Below are 17,158 nucleotides of genomic sequence, written 5' to 3' on the forward strand. Positions count from 1 at the left end.
GAACTTTTTTTTTTTTTTTTTTTTTATCCAGCGGTTGTGATCTAACACACCGTTTCTTTTTTTTTTTTTTTCATTCTTAAGGCACTTCGCGGACTTCCCGGGGGCTAATTATCTGTGTATGTATGTCTCGAACCGTTTTCATGCTTACCTGGGTCACCGGGTAGTCCATGGTGGAATGCATGGGTAGCACATCGGAGATGCTGTGCCGACGATGCGGGGTTCGAAACCAACCGCCTGACCAACTCGGGTGCACTGAGTAATGTGACCACGGGTACATATGTGCCAGTGCCGCACTTCAACGAACCTCTTTCACGCCGACATGGGTCGCTGTAGATGCGGGGCGGGGTAGGTATACCGATGTTCAGTGAACCTCTTTGATGCCGACTTGGCACACTGAGTATATGTACCAGTAGGTGTGTGCCGCTCTTCAATGTGCGTCTTTGATGCCAAGTTGGGTAACTATGTATATGTACCACTCGAAATGTACCGCTCTGCAATAATGAAAAAAAAAAAAAATATCATTCAAATGCCTACGATGCTGGGCAGACTAGAACTCCTGTCAGAAGGAACCGGTTCCTTCTGACAAGTGCCCTTTTGCAGACATTTTCTAGCTGTAATGACTGACGCAGACTAGTGGTGTGGTACAAATTAGTACTGTGCTTATAGGAGCGTGTTATCTTCGCGTAACCGCGCGCAAAAGTGACAAAATAGTCATAATACATCTACACTACTATATATATCCTGATGTGGTTATCTAGTCACCGAACTGTAATCTTGACCTGTATCCGTGCACTGTCTTTGTTTACCACTAAGCGCTTTCTATTTTCCTGTCAAGAACGCTATCTCTCGCTGATACGCACCTGCTCTTTCGTTAGGTGAAAAAACCGGGTGCACAGCGTTAGAAAAAGGGAGAAAAAGAGAGATAACCTAAAAGCGAAACCAACACAACAAAATGAAGTCGTTACCGAAGCTAGCGCCACGGCTTCACGGTTGTTCCAAACGTGATCGCTAGTGACTAAAGCGCCACGCTTCGCGAGCGTCGCTTGCATTCTGCAGTAGCCATTTTGGAAGTCGTGTGGCACCGGTAACCGCGTGCCTACCTCTCGCCGCTGTAGCGTGGATTACTGCGCGTAGTTGCTGTTCTTTGTGCCGTGCCGCCTGCGTTGTGCGACGCCCTCAGGTTCGTTGCATCGCCTAGCACGCGGGACGTACCGGCTCCACCGAGGCTGACCATGAGCGACCGTGAGGTGAGCGGATGCGCGAACGTGGCTTCGCCGCGCCAACCGGGCGCGGCGTGCCCGCCCCGATGTCGAGGCGCACGAAAAATAACTTTGGGTGTCGTTGTTTACCGCAGTTGGGAACCGTGCGACAAATCGTCTAAGTTGCGGCGCGGTTCTACTTTCGCACGAGGCGTTAATGAATGTTTCTAGCATGGCTGTGTATTCGTATGGGTTGCGGGGTGTCGCAGTCAATATGGCGCGCACAAAGCCGCAGTTGAGCGCACGCTGCGACATTTTCTTGTCGTACGTCGTTCAAGGTCGGCGCTAGCCTGACCAGCGGTAGACGTATCGGACTGAAACGGCTTAGCCGTACTCCCTCATTACCGTCTTATCGCTGTACCGAAAGCGGTATACTGGCAGGTTTTACGTAATCGCATTTTCCTATTTTGCCGCCATATTAGGGTCCCTTATTATAAAGTTATTTCTTGCGTGTTTTTCATTTATAATTGTACGCCGTGGAAACGAAAGCGACATAAAAGCCTATCTCTCGTACGGCCGCCGGTTCGGCGCTATTGTACTGCCAGGGCCGTATCAACGTCGAAGCGCACGTTCGATTCGCGAGACTGCGATTTGTGTTGCGGTCGCAAGCGCGTGCGCGCCGTGTTCTCTGTTCGGCCATTTTGCTGAGCTGACTGCACGCGGCACCGAAGATATCTTTGTGGCTATTATCGGTACGGGTGTCCGTTCGCGTGAAGGTCGTATCGCTCTACCGCCGCTGCTGGATGCGTCTGTGAAGCGCAAGCAAAACCTTGAGACGTTTGAGAATAGGTGCCGGTGAAAAAAGTACGCCGTTCATAGGATCCTAAGGCAGCAAATCATTTTGTATGGGGCACGTGCTTTTGAACTGACGGGAGTCCTGCGAAACCTCGTAGTTGTATTAGCTGGGCCTTTTTAGCATGGAGTCGCGTGAAGCGTGCTGTGCAGCTCGTGCGTTGAGTTGCTGTAAAAAAATTGACTCGTAAAATTTACAATGTTGACTTCAATTTAAGTGCGTAGTGTTCTTTTTTTTTTTTTTTTTCACCGCATCGTTGATCTTCACTTACCCATTTTGTCACTAAACGGGGCAGACTGCACGGTAAAATGAAAAGAACCTGTCTGGTAGATTTTCGTAGCGTGGTGTTGCCAGTTCCTCGAATCAGGTGCAGAAGGTTCTCGTCTACTTAAGACGAAATATTTTTGTGCATTTGGTTAACTTGGTAAAAAAAAAAAGGAACGCAGGAGTTTCTTTTAGTTCTGCATCTTTAAAAAATAGTGCTGCTTCGTACTAGCCCTAATGACTTGTTAAAGTTACATGTTAAACAGTTACATGCATTACATGTTAAACCACCTCTCGTTTGTTAGGCCAAGCCTTGGCATAAAATGCTGCTCAGCATAGGCCACTGTGACACAAGCAAGCTGTAATCCATTGCGTTTCCGTATCATACTCCAGTTGTGGCTGTATACCTTGTCAAAAAAGCTGAAAATATGAACTTGCTTTTTTTTTTTTTTTGCAAGTAACTGAGCAGCTGCAGGAAAACATCGGGCAGTATGTTTCAGCTGCTTCCATGCATGGCAGAACAAACTTAACTTTTTTGCATCCATTGCCTAAGCTGGAAAATACAAGAATTAGGGGGGAAAAAGTGCATATAATTTTACCGCAGTGAGTTAGCGTAAATGTGGCATGTGGACCAACATTTTTAAAATTTCTTGTGCTAACTTGTGATACTGGGGCATTGCTGGAGCAAATCTACACATTAAATAAAAAATAAGCAGGACATGCTTAGGCAGGTGATCCGACAATGCGATCGCATGACATTTTTATGGCCTATTTCTTCCTCAATTCAAATGTGGAATAAAAACTAAAACAGTTTAATGGCGGCATGATTAAGACTTCTGGATCTTGTGAAAATATGATGCAAGAATGAAGACTACGTTTGAAGCTTTTATTCTAATGCTTCAACTGGGCCCCGGTCAAAACGTTACTTTAAATGGAACGTCGTCTTCTGTGGTGTGTGTGTGTGTACGCACATCAGAAAGCTACATGGAAAACTACGTGGCAGACTGGAGGATTTGCAAAATTCAATAAAAACTCATCCACTTTTAAGCATCCGGGGAAATGTGGGAGTACAATCGGCTTTGAACTGTGACATTTCTGGAGTGGCATTTATGCTGACAAGCAGTGAGACTGACATTTTCTATAGCAGGGAATGGGTGGCTTCAGTGACACGTCACCGAAGTGCATTATGCACAGCCATGTTAATGTCATTGGTCAGATGCAGTGCCATGTAAGTTGCAACAAATAGTGCAATGCACGAGGGGCCGACGTAAGTGCAGAACTATAGTCGGGTACAACTTTAGAAGGCAGCGCAATTTGCCCCTCAAAGGCGGATGCACGTGAGCCCCCACCAATGCGCGCACACTTTAGACTGACGTCACGAGCCGGCGGAGAACATGCAGCCTGTGCTTCGAGCTGTACTGTGTCGCGTCAGCGAGACTATTCCTTTAGTTGCGGAGGCAATCGGCTACTGCGCTTCGTTCATCCAGGCGACGCCTCTCCTGTCTTCTTAATTTGTACCCAAGTTTATTGACAGAAACATTAATACATATGCATAGCGCATCCATGTCAAAAACGTCTATAAAGATAAGCAGCAAAGTACATCGAACATGAAGTTCAGACTAAACATTTTTCTTTAAAGGGACCCTGAAATGGTTTTGACGGTTGTGCAAAATTTTCAGTTGGTAGGGCATGTGCTTCTAATCATTAAGAGACCTATATAAGTGCTCTGCATACAGCATGCAATTTATTAAAAGATTTTTAAAATGCATAGCTACCGAACACATCAGCACGGCTCTAGACTTTTCAGCCGCCCCTTCGCACGCTATGTAGCATGGGTTGAGTGACGTGTCGGGGAAGCGATCCCATTGGCTACCCACATTACGTCATCGGGAATGCTTGAAACATACCGCTGATTTAAGCTTATATTTAATAACATACCTGTGCATAGCAATTTGCGTACACTTAAAAAGAAGTACACAAATGCATTAAATCTAGACATTTCTTCAAACTAATGGGCTACTTCCGCCTGAGAATGCAGATCTCCTACAGCTCTGGCAATGGCAGCCGATAGGATGTGGAGGGGTTCTCACGTGAAAATAGGAGCAGCACTGTCTTGTAATGTTTTCCTCTAGAATTAAGGAAAATTACGGGGGGGTACACTGACATCAGGAATCAAACCCACATTGAGTGGGAAGCAGAGACACCACTACACCCAAGCCTAGCTCAAGATGGTCGCTTTCTGACAGATGTTTTGATGCCTTGGTAAGGCATGCTCAGTTGCCCGAGCAACGCTTTTTTTCTTCTTGGGTGGCAGGAACACGATTGGTACTAGTGTTGTACTAGGCTTGTATTTGTGTGCAGGGTGTATACTGCAGCTCGAGCTGGGAGTAGACTGCATGCAGTAGAAGACACAAAATGTTGTATGTCTATGTTAACGCCAACCTCCTTGGTCAACACAGTGATTACCATGAGTTGAAAAGTGCCTTTAGCAGTAACCCTAGGTGCTGCATTTGTCAGAAAGCCAAGCTTTGTATATAATTTGCCCAGAATGATGTCAGAAAAATATCCTAACAAGCCGACATCTGGAAAAAAAAAGGCATTGCGGAGGCAATTGAACATGCCTTACATTGCATCAAAATGTTCCTCAGAAAGGCCGCCATCTTGAGCTAGACAGGTGTAGTGGTGCCGTCCCCGCCTCCCACTCGGTGTGGGTTTGATTCCTGATGTTTTTCCTCCCGTGACTTTTCTTCTTAATTCTAGAGTAAAGGAAACTTTATAAATTGCTTGTTTCACCACATTCACAAGTAAACGGCAGCTTATTTTTTTTCCACTGACAACTGCAAATAAATCTTATGAACGTAATATGGATACAATCGTATTACGAGATATCTGCATGTTACCAAGCGATTACTAAACTGATAAAACTGATTAGGAGGGACACCAGGGAACACTCTTGATTCAAGTCAACTGGAAGTTCACAACACTTGTGTCACCCCTCACTGCATGGAGGAGGCGGGACATAGTGATGGTCTCTTGGTGTAAAAGGGGGAACACCACGCTTGAGGGGAGTGGGATGTTTAACCACTTGTACTTGTGTTATAGCGCGCTGACGCGAAGTTCTTGGGAGAAAACATTTCTTGAGAGATGCCTTCTGTGTCTAGGCAGAGGGCAATAAACTGTTTTAAGGGCTCTTTAATAATTGAAGCACATTTCACCCAAGGTACTCGCACATCCGTTCACCTGAACAAAAGGAAGATAATCATCTACATGGCACGTCTTTACAACACCTTCCAATGCAACATTAAGGTCACAATTCCACTCAGGTATATATCACTGAATATTTGTGGAATGTGGGAACCACTACATAGTCCCGACCTCACTGTAAGAACACCTCCACCACACAACTAAGTCGAAGTTAATACAGTGATGAACATTCTAGTAAGGTCCCCCTCGTGGAAGCACACTTGTCTGGAAAAAGCTGTCGCGATTGTCATTCTGCACGGGCCTGCACATGCACCCCAGCTGAGTACCATGGAACCAGAGAGCAAAGCAATGACCCTACGTATATGCTAAACGCTGACAAGAGGGAGGAAGCCCCAGCTTGTACAAAATGGATAACGTCTCCAGAGTTGTTTGCACTGGAGGGGTCCTCAATGCACAGGGATGTTTTTTGCAAATGTCTGCAGACCGAATATTGGCTTGACTCGTGCTCGGAAACTATTGCCAGAAATGATTGCTTTTTTTTGTGTCCCTATATGAAAGTGTCCCATTTCAGTTTGTGCCAGAGTACACTAATTGCATATTTTTTTCTTCAAGCATATTGGTAAAGTTAAGAGCACATACGGTGTGCACTCCTACACTGCTTTTGCATTTCAGTGCAACAAGTTTTGTTTAGGAACTAGACTTTTTCGAATCCAATTGGGTGAATAAGGCGACAGTGTTAGTGCACATTATTTAGTTACAGCGATGGTGGTCACTCTGCAGCGGATAGGTTGTAATATCTGTCCTCTTTCAACCGTGTCTGTGGTGTCTCTTGTGCAGGGCACCCCCGAAGAGGAGGCTGGGGAGGAGTACCTCCAGGACAATGCTGGGGGTGAGGAGGAGGAAGAGGAGGCTGCTGTTGAGAGGGAGGAGGAAGACGATGACGGTGGCCGCAAGAGTCACGACGAAGGAACTCCCGAGGAGGACTCCCGCAGCGACCGCCGCAGGCAGCGCTCGCGCACCCGGTGAGCGCTCGACTTGTTTGCTGTCCTTGCTGGCCTCGTGCCCTTGGAAAGTGCGATAACCCTTTAAATGCCGGCAAATAAATTAAAACTGCGTTCAGAAAATAATTTTTTTTATTGCATTATTACACATCTGGATAGCAAATGTTTTGCAGGTTAGAAATATAAATGACATGGGGGTAGCAAATTCATAAATTGTCTTAATATACACAAATTTAGGTGCTGGCGGAAGGTTCTGCTCACCTAACCGTGCATTATTGCGCTGCATCAGAACTGTTGTGGTAGTTGGCGACATCAGAGTCACTGGATGTGTCTATAGCACAGAAAATACTGCCATCACTGTGAGTGCTTTCATGCAGAAGGAAATCGTCTTTGGAGCTTGATGACAAATAAAAGCCTCGCTTGTGCACATGCCCGGCGTGCTACCCTTTGGCTACGCCACTTCTAGTCTACAGTGAGCATGTAGACAAAATAACGTGTTTAAACGGTGAAGTGATAGCAAAGTTGCAGGTGTTCGATGAACGACTATGTGGCTGCCGCGGTTTCCTGCCCACCTTTGCTAACATCCCCTTCGACTTTCCTCTTCGCCACTTACTTCTCACCAACACGCAGTGCAGCGAATACTATCGGTCTCGTCAACACACCAGAAAAAAGGCTCCTCCATTGGTGCGCCCCGTGGTCGCCCTCTGTGCGGCAACAAATGAATGGAGGATTCGTTAGACACAGTGGCGCACAATCTGCAATCCCCCTCCATTCTCGAAACGCAGTCTGCTCTCATGTTGGTGCTGTCATTCCTGGGGGGGGGGGGTATTCTGTAAGAGTCCACCTAGGGGACTGCCCACTGCGGCTGTCGCCATTGGCTCCCGCTTCACGAGCGTGAAGGAGACTGGCTGGCACCTTTGTGCTCGTGAAGCGAGAGCTAATGGCGGCAGCCGAAGTGGACAGTCCACTAGGTGGACTCTTACTGGATACCGCCCCTGGTTCACGAAGGAATTGACAGTGCTTACTCATGGTGACATTTTGTGGGGAAAGGCCAGGAGAGGATCATGGTATTGCTTTTTGAATTGGTGGCATACCCATTCCACATTCCCGAAAGATGATCGTTGCTGCATTCTGTACAATATGCATGTACAGAATTATATGCTTAATTGACAGAACAACTGAATACAATTGCTTTGATAAATCGCAGGAAAATATATGTGGTGTTTAAGGGTACTGAGGCCAGGAAATGAAAAAGTTATACCACCGATTTCATTATGTTAAAATCATTATCCTATTGCATCAAGGTGTAAGGTCTGCCCTCACTGTGAAGCTCACAAATGCACTGCTGTCGGTTGTTAGTGATTGAGTTGTCTCATTCATGCTCACTTGTGCATGTTGTGATGGCTCGTGGTTTTTCAGGAGTCGATCCCGATCGAGGAGACGTCACCGCCACTACAGTCGCTCCCGTTCCCGATCACCAAGGCGCAGCAGATACTACTAGTGAGTGCTCATGCTTTGCTGTGTTTTTAGCTTGATTGACCAAACGTTTCGCAACAAGAAGAGAGAGAGGATGTACAGAAAGATGGGGAGTTAGATTCAGCTATAGCTAATACCATATTTGAGTAGGGCTATATTTTTTCAAATAATCATAAACGAAACTCTAGGGTTGGCTTAGATTTGAGGATTTTGAAAAACGCGCCAGTTTTTAACTGGAACTGATAAATATGGTGCATAGTTAGCGCCATCTAGAAAAGTCAGTATTGCAGCCGCTACTAGCCGCGCCAGTAGCAAACTGAAGTACCCGAATGACGTTGCCATTTTGACCTGGTGTCGTATTTGGTAGTATCGGTATGCTGTAGCATCGGTGCACGGTGTGGCATTATCGTAATGAGACCAAAGAGGCGATGCCACTATAGTACCGCTGTCTAACGAATAGTTGTGCTAGCCGCAAAGGCGTCAAACGTTCAAGCCAGGCAGGACTTTGGGCATCGATGAGAAAAACGCCCATAGTTAGAGGGGGCCACGGGTGCGTGCGCCGCAACGAGGATGGCATTTACCCAAGAACATTGATCGTGCGCTTCAAAAAGTGCAGTATCTCTAATGCCCTTGATGGTACTGAATATAGTGTCTGAAGATTACAGCGATAACGAAGATAGCGATGGGGCTAGCAGCAATGATGACATAAAATGAGCTAGGCATGTTCATATTCAATAAATGCTGTTTAATTTTGTGAACACTGTGCACGCTTTTTTGTTCGGTCATTATTGGAGGTATTTTTTTTTTCCTGGCTTTGGACTTTGGGAGGTCTGCTTAGAATCGGAGTCGGCCTAGACTCGAGTAAATACGGCAACGCGTGTGTGGTTGTGGGAGTGCTCGGGTGATGCCACGTCGTAAATAATGGCCTTTACCCATAATTTTTTGGGAAGAAACAAAAATAAACTTTCTGATGAAAGGTGTGCCTTCTACAGTGCAGTCCACTTATAACGATATCAAGAAAAACGAGAAATCCGATCGTTATAACCGATTATCGCTATATCTGCACTGCGAAAAAAAAAAAAAAGCCGAATATACCTTTGCAGTCCCGAAACCGAAACTGACACTTGCGATAAAAAATCGGCGTCGTAGAAAGTAGGCCGTGAAAAATGAAACTTTTATTTATACCTCTAAATAGCGTCTCACTCGTTAGGCACGCTGAAATAAAAATCTGCACTTGCTTTCGCGGAAGTTTCGGAGTCACAACCGCCGTGTGCATCGCGTCCATCTGCTGCGCGAACACTGGCGGCATAATTTAGCGTGCATGAATTCAATGAGCGACTCGATCGACGATGTTGCACTTTGGTTGAACCTCGGGGTCGGTGTCAAAGGCGGGCAATTGTCAGTCTCGTTGTCACTGCTGCTGCTGTCATCGCCTCCGTTGCACAACGCCGCCGTCTGTCGTGACAACGATCGCCCCGTCGGAGTTCTCTTCGCAGAACGAGGCAGCACTATTTTCACTCAGAAGCTCCTCCATCGATCGAAGCACCACCTATTTCATCGTCAGTAGCGACGTGCTCCCAGAGATCGGACACCACCGTGTTGGTTTCGCCCATGGGGTTTTCGTCGTGACGCAGGAAGCCCGCCTTTTCCGTTGATCGGCATGGACACTGCTTCTAGCCTTCATGATCGTGGCGCTCCCGGTTTTCATAATCGTCATATAATCCAATGCGCGAGCTCGTACTTCAAGTCTTGCAAAATTTGCAGCTTCGTCTCGAGAGACGCAGCTTTGCGCTTTGACGGCGCACCTCCCGCTGCTTCCGCGGTGCATAGGCCGCGCAGGCGCCGCTTGCTTATCGCTTTCTCCCCCCTTTAAAAGTTAGTTTCGTGAAACGTCTCAAGGGGTGCACCTGCCGCTGCTTCCGTTGAGAGAGAGCGCGGCAGGGAGCGCAGGCGCCCCTCGCCAGAGGAGGCGTTGCCTTCGCTTATCGCCTTTCTTCCGCCCTCTGCTCGCGCGACCGCCGGGGACGCGGGGGTGAAGCAGCTGGCGCCATCTTGTGCACGCTGCACCAACTTGCGATGCTCTCCGTGGCTTTCGCAATCGGCGCGCGGGCGGGATGCGCTGCGCGGTAATGGCGGCAGATACGAACTCGCGTAGGCAACCTTTTCGCCCCGTCTCGGTTAAGGGCAACATAGGAACGCAATTTTCACGATTATTCTGCATGAAAATCACTGCCCAGAAGCAAAATTTCAATCGTTATATCCGATATGCGGTGAATAATATATCGTTATATACGGGTTTTTTTCTCATAGCCCCAATGCATAAGTTGATACTCTTAGGTCGACTCATCGTTATAACCGATATATCGTTATATGTGGTATCGTTATATGTGGACTGCACTGTATAACTAATACCAAGCTTGGTGCACCCATAACCAAGATGGCAGTCCTTGTACATTGTCTGACTGTGGCATTCTTTTTTCTCTTTGCAGCTCTCGCAGCCGAAGGTGAGTGAACTGCTGGTCTTGGTGTAAATATGGCGAAATTTATGGTAACTCACCGGTGAGATGTGACTTAATAATAATAAGCATTAATGATTAGGGGAGTAGGTGATTGTGTAGTCCACTTCATTCTTTTAAAGGACATCAAAGAAAAAAACTACAGTGTCAGGTGTGCTTAGTTGTTTTTTCTTGTTGTTTGTACCTAGGAATCGTTGACAGAAATGGACCTGTTTAGCGAATGTGCGCATTTTTGTTCCGTGAGCTCAAGATTGTTCTTTCATTGTCCACTGCACTGATGGTTGTGAAAATGGGACAGGATCAGCACAACTTCTTTGGGCAAATCATTGTGCAGACTTGTTGGCAAACTTCCTGCAATGCACGGTTCCCACTTATTTCAGGCTGATAACCTGATTTGCTCAAGCCATTGTACGGGGCTTGGCTAGAGCCAGTTTACAAATGGTACATTCAACTGGCTCCTACTGCGTTGCAACTGAATTTGCAGCACTGCGGAGCCTTCTCGAGATTGGAGTTAAAAGTGTGCTCCAGCCGAACGTGCTAGCTGCTGCCAGAGCAGTTGGAGTTGTCATGTGATAGTCTTTGTCGGATCTAGGTCGTGCGCCAAGCTTAAGCGTGAGAGCGCCTCCCGAGTGCCCCGAGCCGAATGATCCAGGCGAATGTGTTCCTAGCGCTCCATTTGGACCAGCTGAATGTAAACTGCATTGTAAAGTGCTCTGGAGTGCTCGAAAGGAACCAGTTGAATGTACCATTATTATGGCACCCTGAAAAGTGTCACTAAATGGATATCGGTGGGACGATTAAGCTCATACTTGCAGAGTCTAGTGGATTTGACTTTGTCTCGAACAGCTTGCCATTAAGAAGAGATACTGATCTCAAATTATTTATGGTGCATTTGAGTAAACAGAACAGTGTGAAACTGCTTGATGATGTGCTGTGGGCTTGCAATTGTGCCGTAAGGCTGCACACATTTGGTGCCTGCTGTGGTGGGGCTGACATGTTTGTTTCTTGCAGGAGCCACAGTCGCTCCCCCATGTCAAATCGACGACGCCACGTCGGAAGCCGGGTGAGTGGATGCCCTTGTGCTGTTTGTAGCCATGCATTCTGCTGCTGAATGAAGTTCACTATGAATGGAAAGTCACTCGCGTATAAAGTATGCACTATCCAGAACAGATCTTCACTGAGGGCTTAAGAAAAAGGATACAATAGCAAGGATGGCCGCAGGCAGATTACTGTGAAGAGAATATAAGAAGCCTTCCTTTTAAAATATTCGTTAGGAAGTGTCCCCTCTTCATGTATAGCAGTCTTGGGCGCAGAAAAAATGTTGCTGTTTGTTGCTGCCATTGCAAACGTGCTGTACTATGTTAAGTCTACAACTTAGCAGGTCTCGGCTAGATTTGAATGCTGCATTGGAAAACGATGTTGGAATATGTGGAAGTGAGTGGGGGGAGCATGGCACTAATGCACTGTTTTAGCTTCAGCGAACAGGGAGTGAAACTCTGCAAATGTTGACTTTCACTGACAACTTCGTTCCGTGGCTTCTGCGCTCTTCATACCGACTTCGAATTCACCGTGGTAAAATTCCTTCGTGAGCAGCGTGTATGAGTTCTTATAACGGCAGATTCAATTAATCGAAAACATGGTTGACTTTGCGGCTTGACTTTTTGATGAAGGAGTTGCATTTTGCAGAAGTGGACGGTTCACGTGTGGTTTTCGTCGGACAATGAACAAGCATATTGAGTGAATAAAAGACATTCTGTAACTAACTGCATTGAAGAATTAGTGATGCAACTGCCACATTTACTTGAGGCCCCCACTTTTAATGTTTTTTTTTACTCTGTGCGGGCCTTACACACTGCAGGCTTGCACCTACTTGTTGAACAGACTGTGTGCAGAGTAACGAATCCACTAGCAGCTCACTATGGACGTGTACTTATTCCGTCCTCGTCACTTCCCACTGCACTCGTTTGATGATCTTTCTGCAAGGTTACTTTCCCAAAGCTGGCAGTCTTTTGTGCTGTCCATTACCATTTTAAATTTGTCACATTGATGTCTGTCTCGAAACAAAAGCGCACGACCCACATTCAAAATTCACACTTTACTTCTCACGGTAATTCCCTCTTAGTGAACTCAAAGGCATGATGCATCTAAACAGCGCGCCTCATCATAGCCAGTGCTATTGAACACTGGATCTATGCCGCATGATTGAGATCCGCCAAAATATGGTAGCAATGACGATGCCATCTTTGACAGGACAGTAAGTAGTACCATCTAGTAATGGTTTGTGGAAATTAAGGGGGGACACTGCCATTCAGATAATGCTTACCATTTTCATTAGTAAAATTTAACTTTCCAGTTTTGCCAAGCTTTCTGTGCTGATTTCAGCTGTGTAATTAGGAAACATTTTCATTTGGTCTAGACACGTAAAGCTTTCAGGACACATTACATCTTGAGTACTGATTTTGAATATGCTTTTTTTTATGAGCCAATAAAAATAAAGTTGCAAATTCTTTTTGTCCTAAATGTTTGGGATGCAACTTGCACAAAATGTACTGCAACAAGAGAGCTCACCGAAGATGCGACATCGACGAGTCGGTGCATCGGCAAAGGGAGACTGTTTCTGCAAAGATTTGAGCGTTGTACACAGTTTATTTCCTTGGGTTACACGCATGGATTTTTTGTTCTTTCTGGGCTGTTGTAATAGGGGTGCAAGTTATACGCGGTGGCGTGTAATACGCGAAAAATAAGGTAATCTGTGAAACCCTAGTACATATATCCCATGCAGTGAAGATGGTGTGGTTTTTTTAATGCATTATGTTTCTGATGGTGCTTGGCATTCGATATGTGAATGAAAACACATTTCGTATGATGAATATTGTCAGTGGTTGTTGGCTTCATTGGATAATTTCTTTGAATATATGCCCTGCAGGACAACCCGAGTACGAGCCGATGCCTCGGCGTGTTTGGGCTCAGCCTGTACACGCAGGAACGGGACCTCAAGGAGGTCTTCTCCAAGTATGGGCCTTTGGAGGACGTCCAGGTGGTCTATGATGCTCAGGTGAGTGCTGTGTCCATCTTGATGCCATGCCTGATGGTGCAGTAAAAAAAAAGGGTATAAGGAAGTTTTGACGGTTGCTCTGGCAATGGATGTAGGTAGGGTGAACAGCACATGCAGGTGGGGTCGCATAACGTACCAAGTGTCTGCGTCAAAAGGAAAAGGAATGCGAAATGACGAAAAAAAGAAATCCAGCCGGCCGCACCTGTTAGTGTGCCGCGCACCTTTGCTGTGTCTTCAGCAGTCGACTCGTGCTTTGGAGGGGTAGAAGGAAGGTGCGGAGAGGCGCGCAAGGCTGTCAGTGTGGTGAAAGTGCACGGACACAGGCTGGGGTCGGCGGCTCTCATTTGCTTTTTCTTTCTTTTTTCTTGTTCTTTTGCTTCCGGCACGGACATCCAGCATCAAGCTTTACTTGTTATAGCCGATAACGTGGCATGGGAACATTGTAGGAAGCACTTTATTTTACCATAGAACACACTCAAAAAGAAAGTTCATGGTTCCAGGGCTGCTCTATGTCACACCTGAGTATAGCTAAAATGGTACTGTTATAGAGGTTCGACAACATCTTTCCAACGAATAAGTTTTCCTGACTGTAATGGCTACTCGTTATCATATAACATTTAACTGATTGAGAAGACGAAGTTTCGTTATCTGGCTCCTTCAAGTCGGCAGAGGCAGATGTTCCAATGTAAGGCAGAGACGTTCAAATGTAGGCAGACACAAGTCCCCTCAAATGTGAGGGGACACAAGCCTCTCACAAATACAGGCTTACAAGCCGAGTTAAAGTACTGCTGCCTCTTTACCAGTGGCTTTCAGACCAGAAAAGCTGCTGGCGCAGTGCCAAGGTGGCAGATGCAAAATGCAACTGAAGGCCTCTACTGTTATCTGGCCAGTGTTAACCAAAAGACCAGCATGCATCACTTTTTGCTGTGGTGAGAGCAGTGCATGATGCTGCTGCAGAGTGCAATTTGGGCGACTTGCGGGCGTACAATCAGTTGTATGCTACTCAGGCATCCAGCCTGATGCCCTTGCCTTCCAGAGAGCTGTGGATGACGACCACTGAGTGAGGGAAGCTTTTAAAGCCTGTCAATTTAAGCAGCAGAAACCCAGAAACACGCGCAGTGACAAGGACAAATTTTATAGCCCTGGTGCTTCTTGACTGTGCCTAAAACTTTTGAGGTCCACATTCTCAAAACCATTTTAAGTGCCTTCTAAGCTCTTACTCTATTTGTGGAAAGCATGGCATGACAAGTTGGCTGGATTTCCAACCCCATTTGTTTATAAAAACGAGCTTTAGGGCACGTTAGCCTTAAATTTTGTCCTTGAACTTTAAATTTTTTATTCTGGCTCTTCTAGTCCATTATTTATCTGATGTTATGTTGTAGTGTACAGCCACCCTCAGAATATTTCGGATCACGGAAAATGAGAATAAGTTAAATTTTGTCGCTACTTCACCACAGAATGAGAAATGTATGTCAGGAGCGTGATGATAGTATGGAGAAGTATCAACTCTACCTCTCGGTTGAAGGACCAGTGCTTAGGCTGTGATGAAATTTAGCTTTTACTCGCATCTCGTGTTCTGAAGACTTTTGAGGGAGGGTTTACACGCAATGTTGCTTGTAAAAATCTTGAAATAACTTGTGGCACTGGCGTTTGACCTACAGTGAGATTTTTGAATGCATCAAAGTGATTTGAGTCCTCAAAGATGTTTAATCAGCTTGCCAGGCTTTTCACAAACAGGGAACCTGCTGTGTTTATGAAATACTGCAAATATCCAGTTAAAACTTGTACATTTATTATATATTCCAGTGTATGTACCTAACTTCAGCACTCTTTCAGTTTTGATCCCCTCACCTCTCTTATTGTTGTGGGAAAGTGCATTGATTAGAAACAGTGCCAAGTTGCATTCTTGCTCCGTTATTTATGCAGTCTGGCCGCTCTCGAGGCTTTGCCTTCGTCTACTTTGAGACTGTGGAGGATGCCAAAGCGGTAAGTCGCTAATGATTTGGATTGCCTGTTGTGTACATAGAGCATGACGATTAACAGTTGACCTGTGTAGTGGACATTGCAGTTGGGCTGTTCTGTGAAAACACCGCAAAAGGGTCGCAGAGAGTTGACCATTGTTCTGACACGGAAGTAGGTCGAAGATTGACCCCCAGTGCATACTTTGAGGGAGAGGGCCTTCAAGTAAGCTGTCTTTACTAAATAGCCACATGGTGAGAGGAGACATCTAATAAATAAATGCATCCTTATAATGCTTAACAAAGTCAAAGAAGTTTAAGTGATGATGGTATCTCATCACAATCCATGATGTATAGCTGGTCAAAGTTGCACGGAACTCCCTAAAGAGAAAGATAGTCACCAAAAGATGATTCCGACTCTACTGGAACAACCGAAAAGTCGGAGTAATTGGTAGTCCGACGGATTAGGCAAAAAATAAGTGACTTTATTCCACAGGTGGCCATAAAAAGCTTGTCAGTGCATTGCTGAGTGTACATATGTTTGCGTGCAATCTGGTCAGTCGTTATTTGGACCATTTTTATGCTGTTACTACAAATAGAAGTGTAGCGAAAGGAAGCACTGGATCTATATCCCCTGGAACGGAGGTTCAATGGGCTCTGATAGCCGAATGATCACAGGTTTCTTTGCAACAGTGTCCGGTACTTCTTGCACTCAATCGGTGCAGACGTCAATGATTACATTGGTGCCACTTGTAGCTGCTCGATTCGGACTGACAAAAATCGCACCTGGGACTGTGGCGGTATTTAGCAGGAGGAACAAACATGGACGCTTCAACTTTTATAGCTTGCACAACGAACTGCAAATGCAGCCTTTACAGTGGCTAGCAGCTTGGCTTTTTCTGTGGTGTGGGCCTGGCTGGCGACTGCTGGATTGGGCAGGCTTTGCCAATTTCAGTTTCAAGGAGGTGCCATTGATGTGGCTGGTGAGATATCAAAACAAAGCGTCGCTTTTTCTGCAGGACTGTGCGCGTATTTTCACGCGGTCATGCAGGTGGAGTTTGAATTACCGAACGGCACATTGTAAAGTGTCCGAACTTGGTTTTCCTTATGCATGAAGTCTAGACCTTTTCATCGGGCGAGGAGGAAAGGGCGCGCGACGAGCCTTTCCTCCTCTCTGGCTTGGGCGAGCCGGCGCGGCTTGAATGTGTTGCCGGTCGTGCGCTGCGGAATGATTCGGAGGTGTTTTAGCTAGTTCTGAGAGCAATTTACGGGATATCAGTACTTACGAGGTCGTCGAACAACCACTGTCCTTTAGGTGCAGCAGTAGCCACAGTATCTGGAAATTTCCCTTGGATGTGCAAAAATGCGACGCGGATCATCAGCCGCGGTGTGTGTATGTGTTGTGAACTATGTTGCATATATCGGTTTTCACTCGACGAAGAGTTGTTCTAAAACATTTGCATCAGCCACCGGCATCGTTCTTACGCATTTTAAGTCTAGTAGACTTCAAATCACTGTCTACGCTAGCCTCCTGCAAGAGGCCGAAGGCTTTGCTCAACACAGCGAGCACTGCGGTTGGCAAACCAACATGATACACACAATTGCTTCGTGCTTCGATCGGCATTGCCTTTT

At 46.1% G+C, this 17,158-nt stretch overlaps 1 protein-coding gene across 3 annotated transcripts in view; it reads left to right on the forward strand.

Annotated features, from left to right (window-relative positions):
• The first annotated feature begins 1,038 nt into the window (after positions 1 to 1,038).
• LOC119441482 (transformer-2 protein homolog alpha) overlaps positions 1,039 to 17,158 on the forward strand; it is a 31,351-nt gene continuing 15,231 nt past the window's right edge. For all 3 annotated transcript variants that reach the window (XR_007465482.1, XR_007465483.1, XM_037706106.2), the window contains exons 1-7: positions 1,039 to 1,247; positions 6,358 to 6,542; positions 7,941 to 8,021; positions 10,487 to 10,501; positions 11,525 to 11,576; positions 13,440 to 13,568; positions 15,495 to 15,554. Coding sequence is in view for 1 of the 3 variants with exons in the window: in XM_037706106.2 (XP_037562034.2) it covers positions 1,233 to 1,247; positions 6,358 to 6,542; positions 7,941 to 8,021; positions 10,487 to 10,501; positions 11,525 to 11,576; positions 13,440 to 13,568; positions 15,495 to 15,554 (537 nt within the window). In the remaining 2 variants the exon portion in view is untranslated. The remainder of the gene's footprint in view (positions 1,248 to 6,357; positions 6,543 to 7,940; positions 8,022 to 10,486; positions 10,502 to 11,524; positions 11,577 to 13,439; positions 13,569 to 15,494; positions 15,555 to 17,158) is intronic.

This window comes from Dermacentor silvarum, chromosome 2, assembly GCF_013339745.2.
Source record: "Dermacentor silvarum isolate Dsil-2018 chromosome 2, BIME_Dsil_1.4, whole genome shotgun sequence".
Classification (NCBI taxonomy): Eukaryota; Metazoa; Arthropoda; class Arachnida; order Ixodida; family Ixodidae; genus Dermacentor; species Dermacentor silvarum.